At 48.5% G+C, this 13779-nt stretch overlaps 1 protein-coding gene across 1 annotated transcript in view; it reads left to right on the top strand.

The window, feature by feature from the left end:
- Positions 1-13779, top strand: part of CLEC19A (C-type lectin domain containing 19A) — a 251613-nt gene that overhangs the window by 138309 nt on the left and 99525 nt on the right. Inside the window, exon 2 of the mRNA XM_086942408.1 lies at positions 3129-3294. Within this exon, the coding sequence (XP_086798534.1) occupies positions 3129-3294 (166 nt within the window). The remainder of the gene's footprint in view (positions 1-3128; positions 3295-13779) is intronic.

The following is a 13779-nucleotide window of genomic DNA, read 5'->3' on the forward strand; positions in this document are numbered from 1 at the left end:
CTTCTGTTGCCATATCCATTGTGTAATGAACACTGTCCTCCGGTCTACAAATGAAAGCGGTCAGGCCCTGCCCGGCCTCCTTCGGCCCCGGACGGCCACAGACGGTCCCGCCCTTGTCCCGGGCTTCTCCCGGGACGCTCCCGCGTGCTCCCGCGCAGCGGGGAAGTTACTTGGTTTTTATAACTGGGGGATTGAAGGATGAGGGGGTGGAGCCGGCAGGGAGAGCAGCCCAGGTGGTAACGGGCGCGCGGGGGCTCCTGGTCCTTGGAGTCCCCCGCTGGAAGCTCGCAGCCCTGCCGGTCAGAGGAACGCCCAAACCCCCGCAGAGAGATGGAGCACAGCAAGGCTGTCAGCCGCGCAGCGGGACCCGCGGAGCGGGTCCGGCCAGTCGCAGCGGCAACAGCGGCACCAGCGGCAGCAGAAAACAGGGAGCCGAGTTCTTCAACGAGTAATGCGATTTAACTAATGGTGGCCTTGCAGAGAAAGCACCGGATATAGCCTTATCATGCTGGGAAAGTGTCCGGAAGATTTGCTATAGGGCTTCGAGGAATATACTTATATTTTGGGGTACCCTTGCAAAGCCTGCATTCATCTGGGTAGCCACACTTTACGGGGGCATGTCAGAGAGGAGTTGGAGTCATAAGCCTGCGTCTTGGTATTGATTCATGAGGCAGATAACGAAGGTTGGTCATTTGGGAGGGGTTGTCATGTGATCATTACAAGAGAGCTGAGTGGAGGGGGAGAGGACACGCACACGCATAACCATCATACTTTATTTCGTCTGCAAGAGCTGTCTTTGGGGGAAAGACCGCCACAGAGGTGGGAAAAATTAAATGGCTTCAGCAGGTGTGGCAGGTGTTTTCTCTGTTACAATGACACTTGAGTAGTTCCCATCTAAATGTAAGTCCAAAGTTATTAGTGAAACAAAATATGCTGTTTCTTCTGACAAGCTGATGGACTCAGATCGAATGATGAGACCTGGTCATTATTAAGTTTATGACTTTGAGATGCAGAAAAGTAGTTTGACCAAAACTCGTGTAATAATTGATAAATAGCTCAGCAGCTCTCTCAGTGCAAATAGACTCTAAATGTAATGGAAACTCGTGTAGTGCTAATTGGTAACACCACCCCCTCCCCTTAGCAGGCCCAACTTTGAATCTTCTTCCAGCTTCCCTTTAATGTAAGGTGCTCATGCTCCCACCGATTTTTGGCAACACACACATGAATATATGGAATATTTAGCGCCTACTCTCCCAATTAAGGCTGCAGGAAAAACACTGTCCTCAGAAAAATAAATTAAGTTATTGACAAGGATAATGCTACACACAATTACCATCTGGGGATTCTGCAATTCTGCATTACCACCTTCATGAAGAAAATTCTCCTAGAGTAATTACTGAGGAGCTATAAAACATACAGCGTGTGGGACATGCATTTAGCACAAATACAGGTTGGGGTAAAATGTGCCTCTTACTACTAAAAATACAGCAGTACAAACAAAACCTACATTTCAGGATCAAGGACAGAGCACCTATGGGACATGCTGGTCCTGCAAGACTGCCTGAGTGTTTAGTGGCCAACCGTAACCAAACTTTCTTGCAGAAAAAGTTGATAATGAGATTTATTCATTTTAAGGCCACCTCTGAACTGGTGGTATTTTGGGCGGAAATGTCTGCATTCTTTGGCCAGGCAGATTCATCATTGAAAAATGGGCTCGCAAAGGGCCAGATTCTGAGAATCTGGCCCTTTGCGAGCGCAATTTTTGCATTTGGGATTCATCATCCCAAATGCAAAAATCGGTAATTGCGAATTCGCTAAATTGCGAGGAATTGCATTTAAGGAAAGCATTTTTCTAAGTTTTCGCTATTTACCGCGAGGTCAAACCTCGTGGTAAATAGCGAAAACTTAGAAAAATGCTTTCAAATGCATTTTTCTAAGTTGCATGTTGCACACACACATGTCCTTTGGACACGTGTGTGCGCAACACCAATGTAGATTACATTTCAGGGGTGCTACAGGGTGTCCTTTGGACACCCCTGGCACCCTTGAAATCGCATCCTTATTTGCGATTAGCAAATTGCTAATCGCAAATAAGGAATAACTCCCCATTCATTCCTACGGACCTTTAGGCCCACAGAACTGAATGGGGAGTTATTCCTTATTTGCGATTAGCAATTTGCTAATATCGAATAAGGAATGTGTAGGAATCGCAATTTATATAGCGATCCCTACATGAATCCCGTTTTGCAAGTCCTTAATAGCGATTCCTTAATAATCGCTATTAAGAACTCGCAAAACGGGACAATGATGAATCTAGCTGATACTCTTGCATTGAAGTTTTAACACTAACAGCCCGATTCATGAAACAAAATTGCTCTCGCAAAGGGCCAGATTCTGAGAATCTGGCCCTTTGCGAGTGCGATTTTTGCATTTGGGATTCATCATCCCAAATGCAAAAATCGCTATTTGCGAAATCGCATATTTGCGAGGAATTAGATTTAAGGAATCTCTAATAGAGATTCCCTAAATGCAATTCATCACCCTATTTGAAATTGCGAATTCGCAATATTTGGTCGCAATTTACCACGAAATCTGACTTCGTGGTAAATTGCGAAAAAAGAGTAAAAAGCACTTTAGTGCATTTTTTTCTTTTGCATGTTACACACACACACATGTCCTTTGGACATGTGTGTGCGCAACACCTGTTTGAATTTGCATTTAAGGGGTGCTACAGGGTGTCCTTTGGACACCCCTGGCACCCTTTAAATCGCTATCTTATTTGCGATTAGCAAATTGCTAATCACAAATAAGGAATACTCCCCATTCATTCCTATGGGCCCTTTGGCCCATAGGAATGAATGGGGAGTTATTCCTTATTTGCGATTAGCAATTTGCTAATCGCAAATAAGGAATGTGTAGGAATCGCATTTAATTTTGCGATTCCTACATGAATCCCGTTTTGCGAGTCTGTAATAGCGATTCCTTATGAATCGCTATTACAGACTCGCAAAACGGGTCTTTGATGAATCTACCTGTAAAAACTTGTATCCCTAGATCAACATTTTGTTTGGCAACTTCCCACCACAAAAATATACTAAACAGATGTAATTTCTTTTCTCTTTGCACAGCGTTGTCAAACCCAATTCAGACCTACAGCTGCCCTCTCTTCTGGACTGAGTACGAGGAGCACTGCTACAGGTTCTTCCCTGTGAATAAAACGTGGGCAGAGGCCGACTTGTACTGTGCAGAATTCTCCATTGGTATCAAATCGGCAAAACTGGCCTCCATACACAGGTATGACTCACTATTGTTGCTGAGTTTTGCACAATGACATCTATTTGAGGGATAAGTGGCATCAGGGAAAATATCCCCAGATGTAAACTATTGTCAAAGAAAAACACGTGACTTCTAGTTTTGACAAATTCACAATTAATGATATGTGTTTTAAGGCCTTACTTTACACAAACACTATCCTTACCATTCATAAATGTGACAGTACTAATCAAAATCAACCACCCTGGTTACCAGGGGGAAATAAAGGGCCAGATGTGCGACCCTATTTTCCATTCGCAAACAGGTTTGTGACCCGTTTGTGCTTGCAAAATGTGAAAGGGCTATGTACAATTCCTAAATAGCGAGTTACAATTTATTTGCGACTCGCTATTTAGGAATTGCGAGTCGCTATCAGGAAGGGGCGTCCCTTCCTAATAGCGACCCCAACTCCATGTATGAATGTAAAATACTTGCAAATTACCACCCTCTTCAAGAGGGTGGTAATGCTCTCTCAAAAGGGAAGGGATCCCCAGGGGACCCCTTCCTCTTTGCAAATGCAGGGGAAAATATTTTTTATGGGGTAGGAAATGGTCCCAGGGACCACTGCCTGCCCTCACAAAATGAAACAATACGTATCATTTGTAGAAAAAAATACTAGTGGCTAATTAATATTCATGAGCCTCACATTTTGCGACCCCATTGGGAATCGCAAACAGTGTCTAAGACACTGTACATTCATTTTTGTGTGTCGCAAATTGAGAGTCGCAATTTGGCCAATTTGCTACTTGCAAAAATGAATGGACCTACATCTGGCCCAAAATAAATGGCTGCAGTCTTGTCGACTCAATTTTTCATTTTTAGAATTAAATCAATTTTTATTAGCAGAACACATAGCATGAAAATACAGTGCGTCATTGCCTACAACCCACTGTGCCGGCTGCATCATAATCAAAAGAAAGGAAACAGGGCTTATGAAACATGAGCCAAGAAAGTAGGTGATTAACACAGCACGTCGCCTACAACCCATATGTGGGCCGGCCGCATTCGATAAAGTATAGAATTAGACAGTCTTTTACCATAGAAGAAGAGGAACAGAAAGATCTATTGCACCACAAGAGTATATATGATGATGCAACAAGGACACATGGCCCACGAGGCCGAATAAGTCCGCTTTTTAAAGAACAAAAGAAGGAGAACAAACCAAATTTCCAACACATGAAACCCTATGCCCCCCCTTCTCTCTCCCAGTGAGCCAAGCGTATATTCAGCCGTCCATATATGATCTGACGAGGTAGTTGACAGTGCCCTGGGGAACAAGTGGATTCACAGCTGCTGCACCCGCTATCCTCCCTCCTGACTCTCGGGGATCAGCTTCAAGAGCCTTAAATAGGCACGGCAAGTTAGTTCTCAAGACTCCGAGGATAAAATTGAAATGAAAGGGGCCCAGACTTTGGAATATTCAGATTTGTCCCCGAGTGAAGCCATAGACAAGCACTCCATACCCAAGAGGGACCACAATTGATGTAGCCATTGGGAGTGGTCTGGGATCCTGTCAGTCCTCCAGCCTGCTAGTAAAACCCAGTGCACAGCATTCAGAGCCAGGGCAATCTGTTTGCCTTGAACTGCAAGGGGAAGGTCAGGGCATTGGCAACCCTAAGATATGTAGATTGGGAATCTCAGGATGGTTGTGTCAAAAGCACTATCAATTTTGTTGAGGATCTTCTCCCAGTATCTTGTAAGCTTTCGGCCGTTCCACAGCAAGTAAAGAAGGTTACCTGGGCTCCCACAGCCAAGCTAGCAGAGGCCGTTGCACTGAGAGTTCCACTTAGTTAAGTGGGCCGGGGTATAATACCAGTAAGATACAATTTCAAATGCAGTCTCTGTGTGGCCCATGGAGTGTGCAAAGTGGTTTGATCTGTGAAATATATCCTCCCATTCTTTATTTGAAAGGTTGCAACCTATTTCCGCCTACCACCGCCTCTGACCTGCAGAATGGGGGCCCCTTTAGCGCTTGTGTGAGGAAGAGATAGAGTTCGGAGATAAGCATGCGGTCATCCTTTTTTAGGAAAAGTCACTTCTCAAACGGTAGCATCAGTCTACTGAGCAAGGGACGTACAAGGGGACCAGATATCCAGTGCAACAATTGTGTGTAGAGAAAAAGGTCAGAGCCCGCAAGGTCATTATCATCCTGGAGCTCCTCTAAGGGAATGTGACCCTGCAGATCGAACAGTTGCCCTAGGCGCTTACACCTTCCCTCCACCCATCACATGCCCGCTCCTTTGTCCATCCCAGGAATTAAATCAGGTTTGAGAAAATTGGAGACATGGGGAGGGGAAAGTGGTAAGATTGTCCCGTCTAGACACCTTGTCCCAAACTATCATAGTGAGGTGTGTGACTGGGGAGGTATAGAGTCCCCAGGAGCGCGCAGACCATGGCAGCGAGACGTCCCTCCAGATATGCCGACCAGCCACTGTCTGATCCATAAATACCCAGTGCTTTTCGGTCATAGGACGGTTCCATGCTACAAGATAACACAGCAGCGAGGCCTGGAAATAGCAGGTAAGGTAGGTAAAGGCCAAACCGCCCTCCTTCTTAGGGCGTGAAGTAGAGTTTTCTGCAGTCTGGGCGAGGTTGAGCCCCAAATGAAGCGTTCAATCTCCATTTGGAGGAATGAGAGCGTTCTTGGCGGAGGCAGTAGGGGGAGGGTCTGGAAGAGGTATAGGGCCCAGAGTAGGATATTCATTTTTTATCACAGCCAGTCTCCTGAGCCACGACAAAGGTAGACGTCGCCATTGGGCGAGGTCTTTCCGGACGCATTAGAGAAGATTAGTATAGTTCACCTCCGCCATCTTATCCAGGCTGCTGTACAGGATCAATCCTAGGTACCTAATGCCTCCCGTCACCCAGTCAAAGTCAAATTGACCACACAGTGTGGCCTCAGTAGCATGCTTCGCAGCAAGATTCAGAACTTGTGATTTCTGTAAATTTATTTTGAACCCAGAAACCTGACTGAAGGCCTGCAGCGCTGTCACGATGGCCGGCATAGAAGTCAAGGGGTGACCCACCGAAAAAATGACATCATCAGCGTAAAGGCGATCAGCCCCAAAGGGGATACCCTGCACATGTGGATTGTCCCGGAGTAGTTGAGCAAAGAGCTCCATGTACACTGTGAAGAGCAGTGGGGAGAGAGGACAGCCTTATCTGGGCCCCTTTCCACTGAAAAGGCCTCTGAGAGTATACCATTGACCCTGACCACTGCTGTAGGAGCGCTGTAATTGCTCGCTACCCAGTGGCGAACCTTAAGCCCTACACCAAAGCGCTCTTGTGTAGCAAACAAATACAGCCAGTGTACCCAGTCAAAGGCCTTCTCTGCAGTAGAGCCTCTTCTCTTGACCTGTACACCTTGTCAATTAGATGGCATATCTTTTTTGTGTTGTTCCCGCACTACCGACTCTGGATAAAGCCCAACTGGTTCGGGTCAATCAGGCCATGCATAAGAGGGTTGAGTCTATGGGGCAAGATATTTGAGAATAACTTTGCATCTATGTTCAGCAGGGAAATTGGCCAATATGAACTACAAAACGCCGGGTCCTTTCCTGGTTTGGGGATGACAGAGATTGTTGCCTGAAGCATAGAAACCGTGAGGGTACATGTGTCTGCAAATGAGTTAAATAATCGGGTGAGCAAAGAGACAAGTTCCGCACTGTAAGTCTTATAGAAAAGGGCACTAAAACCATCCAGGCCTGGCGCTTTTTAGAGATTTCAGACGAGCGATGGCAGAAACCACCTCTTCAATCCAAATAGAAGCCTCTAATCCGTCTGGCTCAGTAGGCGGAAGCGGAGTAATCGCCGCTCCACGCAAATACTCAAGAGGGTCTGTAAGAGTAGAGGACTTGGCAACATAGAGACTCGCATAGAAAGCCCGAAAAACTACTGCAATGTCAGAGTCATCTTTTACCTCCAACCCCTGGGCCCCCATACCACTTTTACTGCCTGGGCCTGCTGCTGACTGCGGAGGCAATGTGCCAACATACGACCACCAGTATTAGAGCCTACATAGTATTTATGTTTCAGCCGTAGCACCGAGTACTCAGCTCTGTCAAGGTGCAGTCGCTTCAATTGGAGCCGCTCCTTCTCTAACTGGCGCCATACCCGAAGAGCACCTGTGCATTTGTGAAAGGTCTCGAGTTCCTTAACCCGATCTTCGAGGTCTTTTTTCTTAGCCCGCCTGTCTTTGTTATCGTAAGCCGCTTTAGCGATGAGAGCCCAATGCGCAACTATTTTAAGTGCCTCCCAGATGGAGGCCAAAGGCGTGGAGCCATCGTCATTAAGTGCTAACTAGTCAGTCGGTGTACGTCGGAGGTCCTCCACCACCTGCGGAGACTTCAGGACTGAGTCCCGTAGACGCCAGTGTGATGGTGGATAAGGGCACGAGTGGGAGGTGTAAATGCAGTGATAGGAGCATGGTCCGAAAGGGAGCGGGCCTCGATAGTAGAGGCCTGAATACAGGCCCATGCCGCCTGGGTGACAAGGAAGTGGTCCAAATGAGCGTACAACTTATGGGCAGCAGAATAAAAGGAGTAATCCCGTTTGTTGGGGTGTAAGTAATGCCAAACATCAAGCCATATCCTCCTGTACTCCGATACAGCACCTGCACCACCAAATCTCGGGTAAGAGTTGTCCATCCCTGAATCCATACCCAAATTCAAGTCCCTCCCCCCACGACCACCAGGGAGTCAGATGTAGGAAGAATCTCGGCCAGGGCATTCAGCAGAACTTTCTCTTGGTGCTCGTTGGGGGACTATAGTGAGGCTATTGTAATACTGGAGGAGCCTACACGTAGGCTTAGCGCAAGGAGGCGCCCCTTAATCTCTGCCCCTGTACCCAGTACTGAGCCTCGAAAGTGTTTAGCAAGCAGAATGGCCACCCCACACTTCTTATTTTTCCTGAAGACTAGAACTGTAAAGAGAACCCTCTGTGCTGCATGCAGTGTGTATCGACCTGAAGGAGGTGAGTTTCTTGGAGTAGGCAAACATCTCCTTTCGCATGTTCAAATAAGGAGACAAAGAGATCACTGCCTCCCTCTTAATGGGGTTGTTAAGGCCTCTGACAATGAAGCTAACTATCTGGGCTGCAATCAGGTGAAGAAGAGCCCCCTATCGCTATGGCTGATATGCTGTAACAACTGCGGGGAACAGATCCCATAGGGGACCGTGAGTGCATATGTAGTTGGACGAGCATTGAGAGATGGCCCTGGATAAAAAGCTCACCAGAGAGAGGACCCACCCATCCCTGAAACAAAAGGAAATAAACCCCAGAACAATAAAACAACATGAAATAGAGGCGTACCAAGTCCATCTCGAAAGCTGGGCAGAAGACAAAGGGGACTATCATAGGAATGAGGGACATCAATGTAAAGAAGCATAAGAATTCCTACACTCCCACCAGTCCCACAAGAGACCAGACAGTCCTAAAGGCACCATACCCTTAATCGTTAGCATCCAGAAAGTTTCTGTCTGCGCCAGCCTGGGTCCGAAGAACAGCAGACAGTTCCTTGATGATTGTGGCTGTGTCCGGGTGAAGGCATTCTAGGTCTCGGCCAGCCCTAGGTCCGCCTCCAGGAGGCCTCCTGTGTGCCCCGCTCTGAGACATCCGAATGAGAAGGCATTCCTTTCCTCACCGCGTTGTTTGTGGACACAGCGCTCTGTGTTACCTGGACTTCTGGACCTCGCCGGACCCTCTGCGCGGGTCCCGCATCGCCCACTGACTCCGGCGATTGCTACCCACTGCTACTGACCACCAGGGGCACTCTCTCGGCAACCGGCAGGGCTGCGAGCACCAGCAGGGACTCCAAGGACCAGGAGTCCCTGCGCACCCTTGAGATCAGCTGGGCTGCTCTCCCTGCCGGCCCCGCCCGCCCGCTCCTGGAATCAAAAGTCGGCGGCACCGGGTGAGCGAGCGCATTCCTTTCCTCACCGCGTTGTTTGTGGACACAGCGCTCTGTGTTACCTGGACTTCTGGACCTCGCCGGACCCACTGCGCGGGTCCCGCATCGCCCACTGACTCCGGCGATTGCTACCCACTGCTACTGACCACCAGGGGCACTCTCTCGGCAACCGGCAGGGCTGCGAGCACCAGCAGGGACTCCAAGGACCAGGAGTCCCTGCGCGCCCTTGAGATCAGCTGGGCTGCTCTCCCTGCCGGCCCCGCCCGCCCGCTCCTGGAATCAAAAGTCGGCGGCACCGGGTGAGCGAGCGCATTCCTTTCCTCACCGTGTTGTTTGTGGACACAGCGCTCTGTGTTACCTGGACTTCTGGACCTGGCCGGACCCGCTGCGCGGGTCCCGCATCGCCCACTGACTCCGGCGATTGCTACCCACTGCTACTGACCACCAGGGGCACTCTCTCGGCAACCGGCAGGGCTGCGAGCACCAGCAGGGACTCCAAGGACCAGGAGTCCCTGCGCGCCCTTGAGATCAGCTGGGCTGCTCTCCCTGCCGGCCCCGCCCGCCCGCTCCTGGAATCAAAAGTCGGCGGCACCGGGTGAGCGAGCGCATTCCTTTCCTCACCGTGTTGTTTGTGGACACAGCGCTCTGTGTTACCTGGACTTCTGGACCTGGCCGGACCCGCTGCGCGGGTCCCGCATCGCCCACTGACTCCGGCGATTGCTACCCACTGCTACTGACCACCAGGGGCACTCTCTCGGCAACCGGCAGGGCTGCGAGCACCAGCAGGGACTCCAAGGACCAGGAGTCCCTGCGTGCCCTTGAGATCAGCTGGGCTGCTCTTCCTGCCGGCCCCGCCCGCCCGCTCCTGGAATCAAAAGTCGGCGGCACCGGGTGAGCGAGCGCATTCCTTTCCTCACCGCGTTGTTTGTGGACACAGCGCTCTGTGTTATCTGGAATTCTGGACCTCGCCGGACCCGCTGCGTGGGTCCCGCATCGCCCACTGACTCCGGCGATTGCTACCCACTGCTACTGACCACCAGGGGCACTCTCTCGGCAACCGGCAGGGCTGCGAGCACCAGCAGGGACTCCAAGGACCAGGAGTCCCTGCGCGCCCTTGAGATCAGCTGGGCTGCTCTGCCTGCCGGCCCGCCCACCCGCTTGCCTCCACAGCAGAGAACTACTTAAAGGTGACGTAGATCCCGCTGCGCGGGAGCGCGCGGGAGGCGCCGGGAGAAGCCCGGGACAAGGGCGGGACCGTCTGTGGCCGTCCGGGGCCGAAGGAGGCCGGGCCGGGCTTACTCCCTTTGTCTCTGTTTTTACCTATTTAGACTGTTGAGATATAGCAGTTCTCATTGTGATATGCTTATTTTTAACATAGATTCGCCTTATTTACTGTAGTGTTTCCCTCTTGTCTCACTCTATAAAAGGTCACTGTCACTCCCGTTTCCTGTTCGTCTCGCCCATCGAGATGTCCATCTTTGAGGCAAACCCTGCTCCAGGAACGTTAGGGTCTCCCATTTTAGGCCCGCTGGATAAATTATTCGCTAAAATTAAGAACGAAGTCGACAGGGAGCTTACACTCGCAGAGAAACGAGCTGGGCGACGTCTCTCTATCGAGAAGTTAAAACAAAGACCCCTCCAGCCCCAGGACGTAGTTACAGGCCCTCTAATAGATTTAACCACACCTAAAGAACACGCTAATACCCCCTCTTCTACAGAAGACATCCCCCTCATTTTTCAGACTAAGTCCCCTGACCAGAAGGATAGTATAATTATTTCCGACTCTATTCCTTCTCAGTCACCAGTCACTCAGACTATAGATTTAAGCACTCCTCTAATTGAATCAGCCCTTCTTTATGATAAAAATATACCTTCTCCTGTATTTACCCCAATCGGGTCTGATCAATACCCTTTTAGTATCCCTGACGGAAAGCCTTTAAGATCACCTACTAAGGTCTCCATCAAGCGTCCTAAGGGTTCCTCTGGCTCCCCGCCGAGGAAGAGAAGAAGGAAGAATGTTTCTAAAAAGAGAATTGTTCCTTCCATATACTCTACACACACCCCGCAGACCACTCCCCAAAAGGAAGGAATAGCAGATACTACGAAAGACACGATTTCTAAATCTATTTCTGTTCCTAGTTATGCAGGATTATTGAATGATATTGATTGTCTGGTAAAGGCCCTGATCCTCCCCCTCACTGAAAGGATAAGGAGATTAGGGGAGAATGTCGAGAAAATACTTCAGGAGCAGAAGGGTACATCTTGCCTCATACCAAATGCTCCTAGTAACACAACCCAGCCTACTAAAGAACCCACACACCCCAAGTCTTTGACTGGTACCCCCAAAGCAAATTCAACATCTATAGCTGGGATCCTTAAACCTGTGCAGATTAGTAAACCCAACGACAAAACTAACAACAAAACTGTCTCAGCCAACAACACCACAAGCAAAGATATGCCTCACCTTAACACAGGGTCTCAAAATAGTCGCCCTAATAATACAAACCCTCCAATTAATATACCTCATAATTCTAAAAGAAGACCAAGGAATATTGCTGACTTACCGCCAGAGTGCCTAAACTATGTCATCGTACTTACAGGTGTCCCGCCGCCGCCAGATGGTAACCCAGAACATCAGGCTAATTTAAAAAATAAGGTTATCTACTGGCTGCGGAAAAACAGACCACTCCCTTCACACCTAAACGGTGATATTGTTTCGGCCAGGCGATGTAATTGGGTAGGTAACAGACCTAAGGACATCGAAGGTGATGTGATCATAGTCAACTTTAAAGATCACAGACTGGTCACATACATCAGAGATTGGTATCCTGGGAAGGGCGAAGGGGGGATCACAACCCATAACCTAAGTTACTTCTACCCTGAAGCTATATTGAGGCCACCACCACCTAACAAATTTCCAGCATGGAACAGATCCTACCATTCTATGAACAAATGGCATTCAAAAGCCCCCCATGGATCGACAACACCCTTGTTCCCAGCTCAAAGACGTCACATGGGATACAACCCTCCCTTTCTTCAACCAACGCCCACTCATTTCCAACCTAAGCATAGACCCCACGCTTCCCATAGATTAGATCCCATACTGATGACAAGGGGCCAGAATTCTTATGACACTACCAGCGATCTTTGTTTTCCTCCAAGCCAGTTACCTTACCCACCGCCAAATTATCAAAATCCTATCTCTTATTGGGACAATCCTCAATCCTACAACCCTAAAGACTCCTGGAACATACCGCTGACCAATTTATTCCATCCTCTCTCCGGATTGGATGAGAATGAATGACATCATGAGACTATTAACATAGAAAAGATGCCCGAGGGATTCCAGAACCGTCAGTGTATCTCTACCCACAATCTTCCAGTAAGTCCATCAAAGGTGTATCATGTCAACACGTGGGAGGGGAACAATTCCTTAGGCGATGTCTCGATGCCTAGTTCCGTCTCTCATCACCCCCAATCAATTCCCCATAATTGTCCCTTTTTTACCCCTATGACTCCTCTCGCCACCTCAAACACACCATCCCCGCGAATGCAAAATCCTTTAGCGAGTATAGGTAGCTTATATATGGTTACTAGCAGGGTACCCCATTCCAATTCTCTCCTATCCTGGAATGTGGCGGGGTTAGCCAGCAAAGTCACCAACAAAGCTTGGTTAGATGTCATACACAAGTATGATATTCTGTGCCTTCAAGAAACATGGTGTTCTGAAGAATTACACTTGTCTGGGTATCAAACCTTTCATTCCTCGGCTAAGCCGTTAGCACAGGGTCACAATAAGGGCGGGCTTTGTGTCTATGTTTCCACAATGGCAGAGGTCAAGATTCATACATTTTTCTCCAGTGCTTATTTCCAAATCCTATCTCTTAACTGGGGTCAGAGCGAGAAAATTGTACTGGTGAATTTTTATAACAACATGTCTAACAATGAAATGGAGTCCTCCATGTCTAATATGTTGTGTCACTTGACTCGCATTGCTGACCTCTTTAAGGGGGCAAAAATAATCTGGGTTGGGGATTTTAATTGCACCATTTGTTCACACACCGATCCAGCCCTGTGTGGTCTGGCAGACTATGGGGCGGATGACCCAACCCATTTCTCTCACACAAAGATGGGGTCGTTGCTAAATGGTATCGTTTTTAATTTCGATTTCTCTTTTGCAAATCAGATTTGTCCATTGCCCGTGCCTTTCGAGCCAACCTTCTTCGGCAGAGGTTGTAACTCGACTATTGACTTCATATTGATAACTCATGCCAACCCAGGGTTTATAATCTTGTGGGAAGTCGGAAAAGATGCACTTAGCGACCACTATCCCTTGATAATTGGTGTAAATGTAAAAGGGCGCTATGACAACAAGGGTATCCCTCCCACGTACCCATACAACATCGATTTATCTAAAACCAACGGCTACGTGGTAAAATGGGATAAAATTGTACCTAGTGAGTTTTAAAAAAAGTTGATCTCTGATTGTGCCGCTGATGTCAATGTCTGTTTGGAGGAACACGGGGAGCCCACTATTGTTATGTCAGCTTTTGCTAACA

Source organism: Lissotriton vulgaris, chromosome 10 (assembly GCF_964263255.1).
Source record: "Lissotriton vulgaris chromosome 10, aLisVul1.2, whole genome shotgun sequence".
Taxonomy (NCBI): Eukaryota; Metazoa; Chordata; class Amphibia; order Caudata; family Salamandridae; genus Lissotriton; species Lissotriton vulgaris.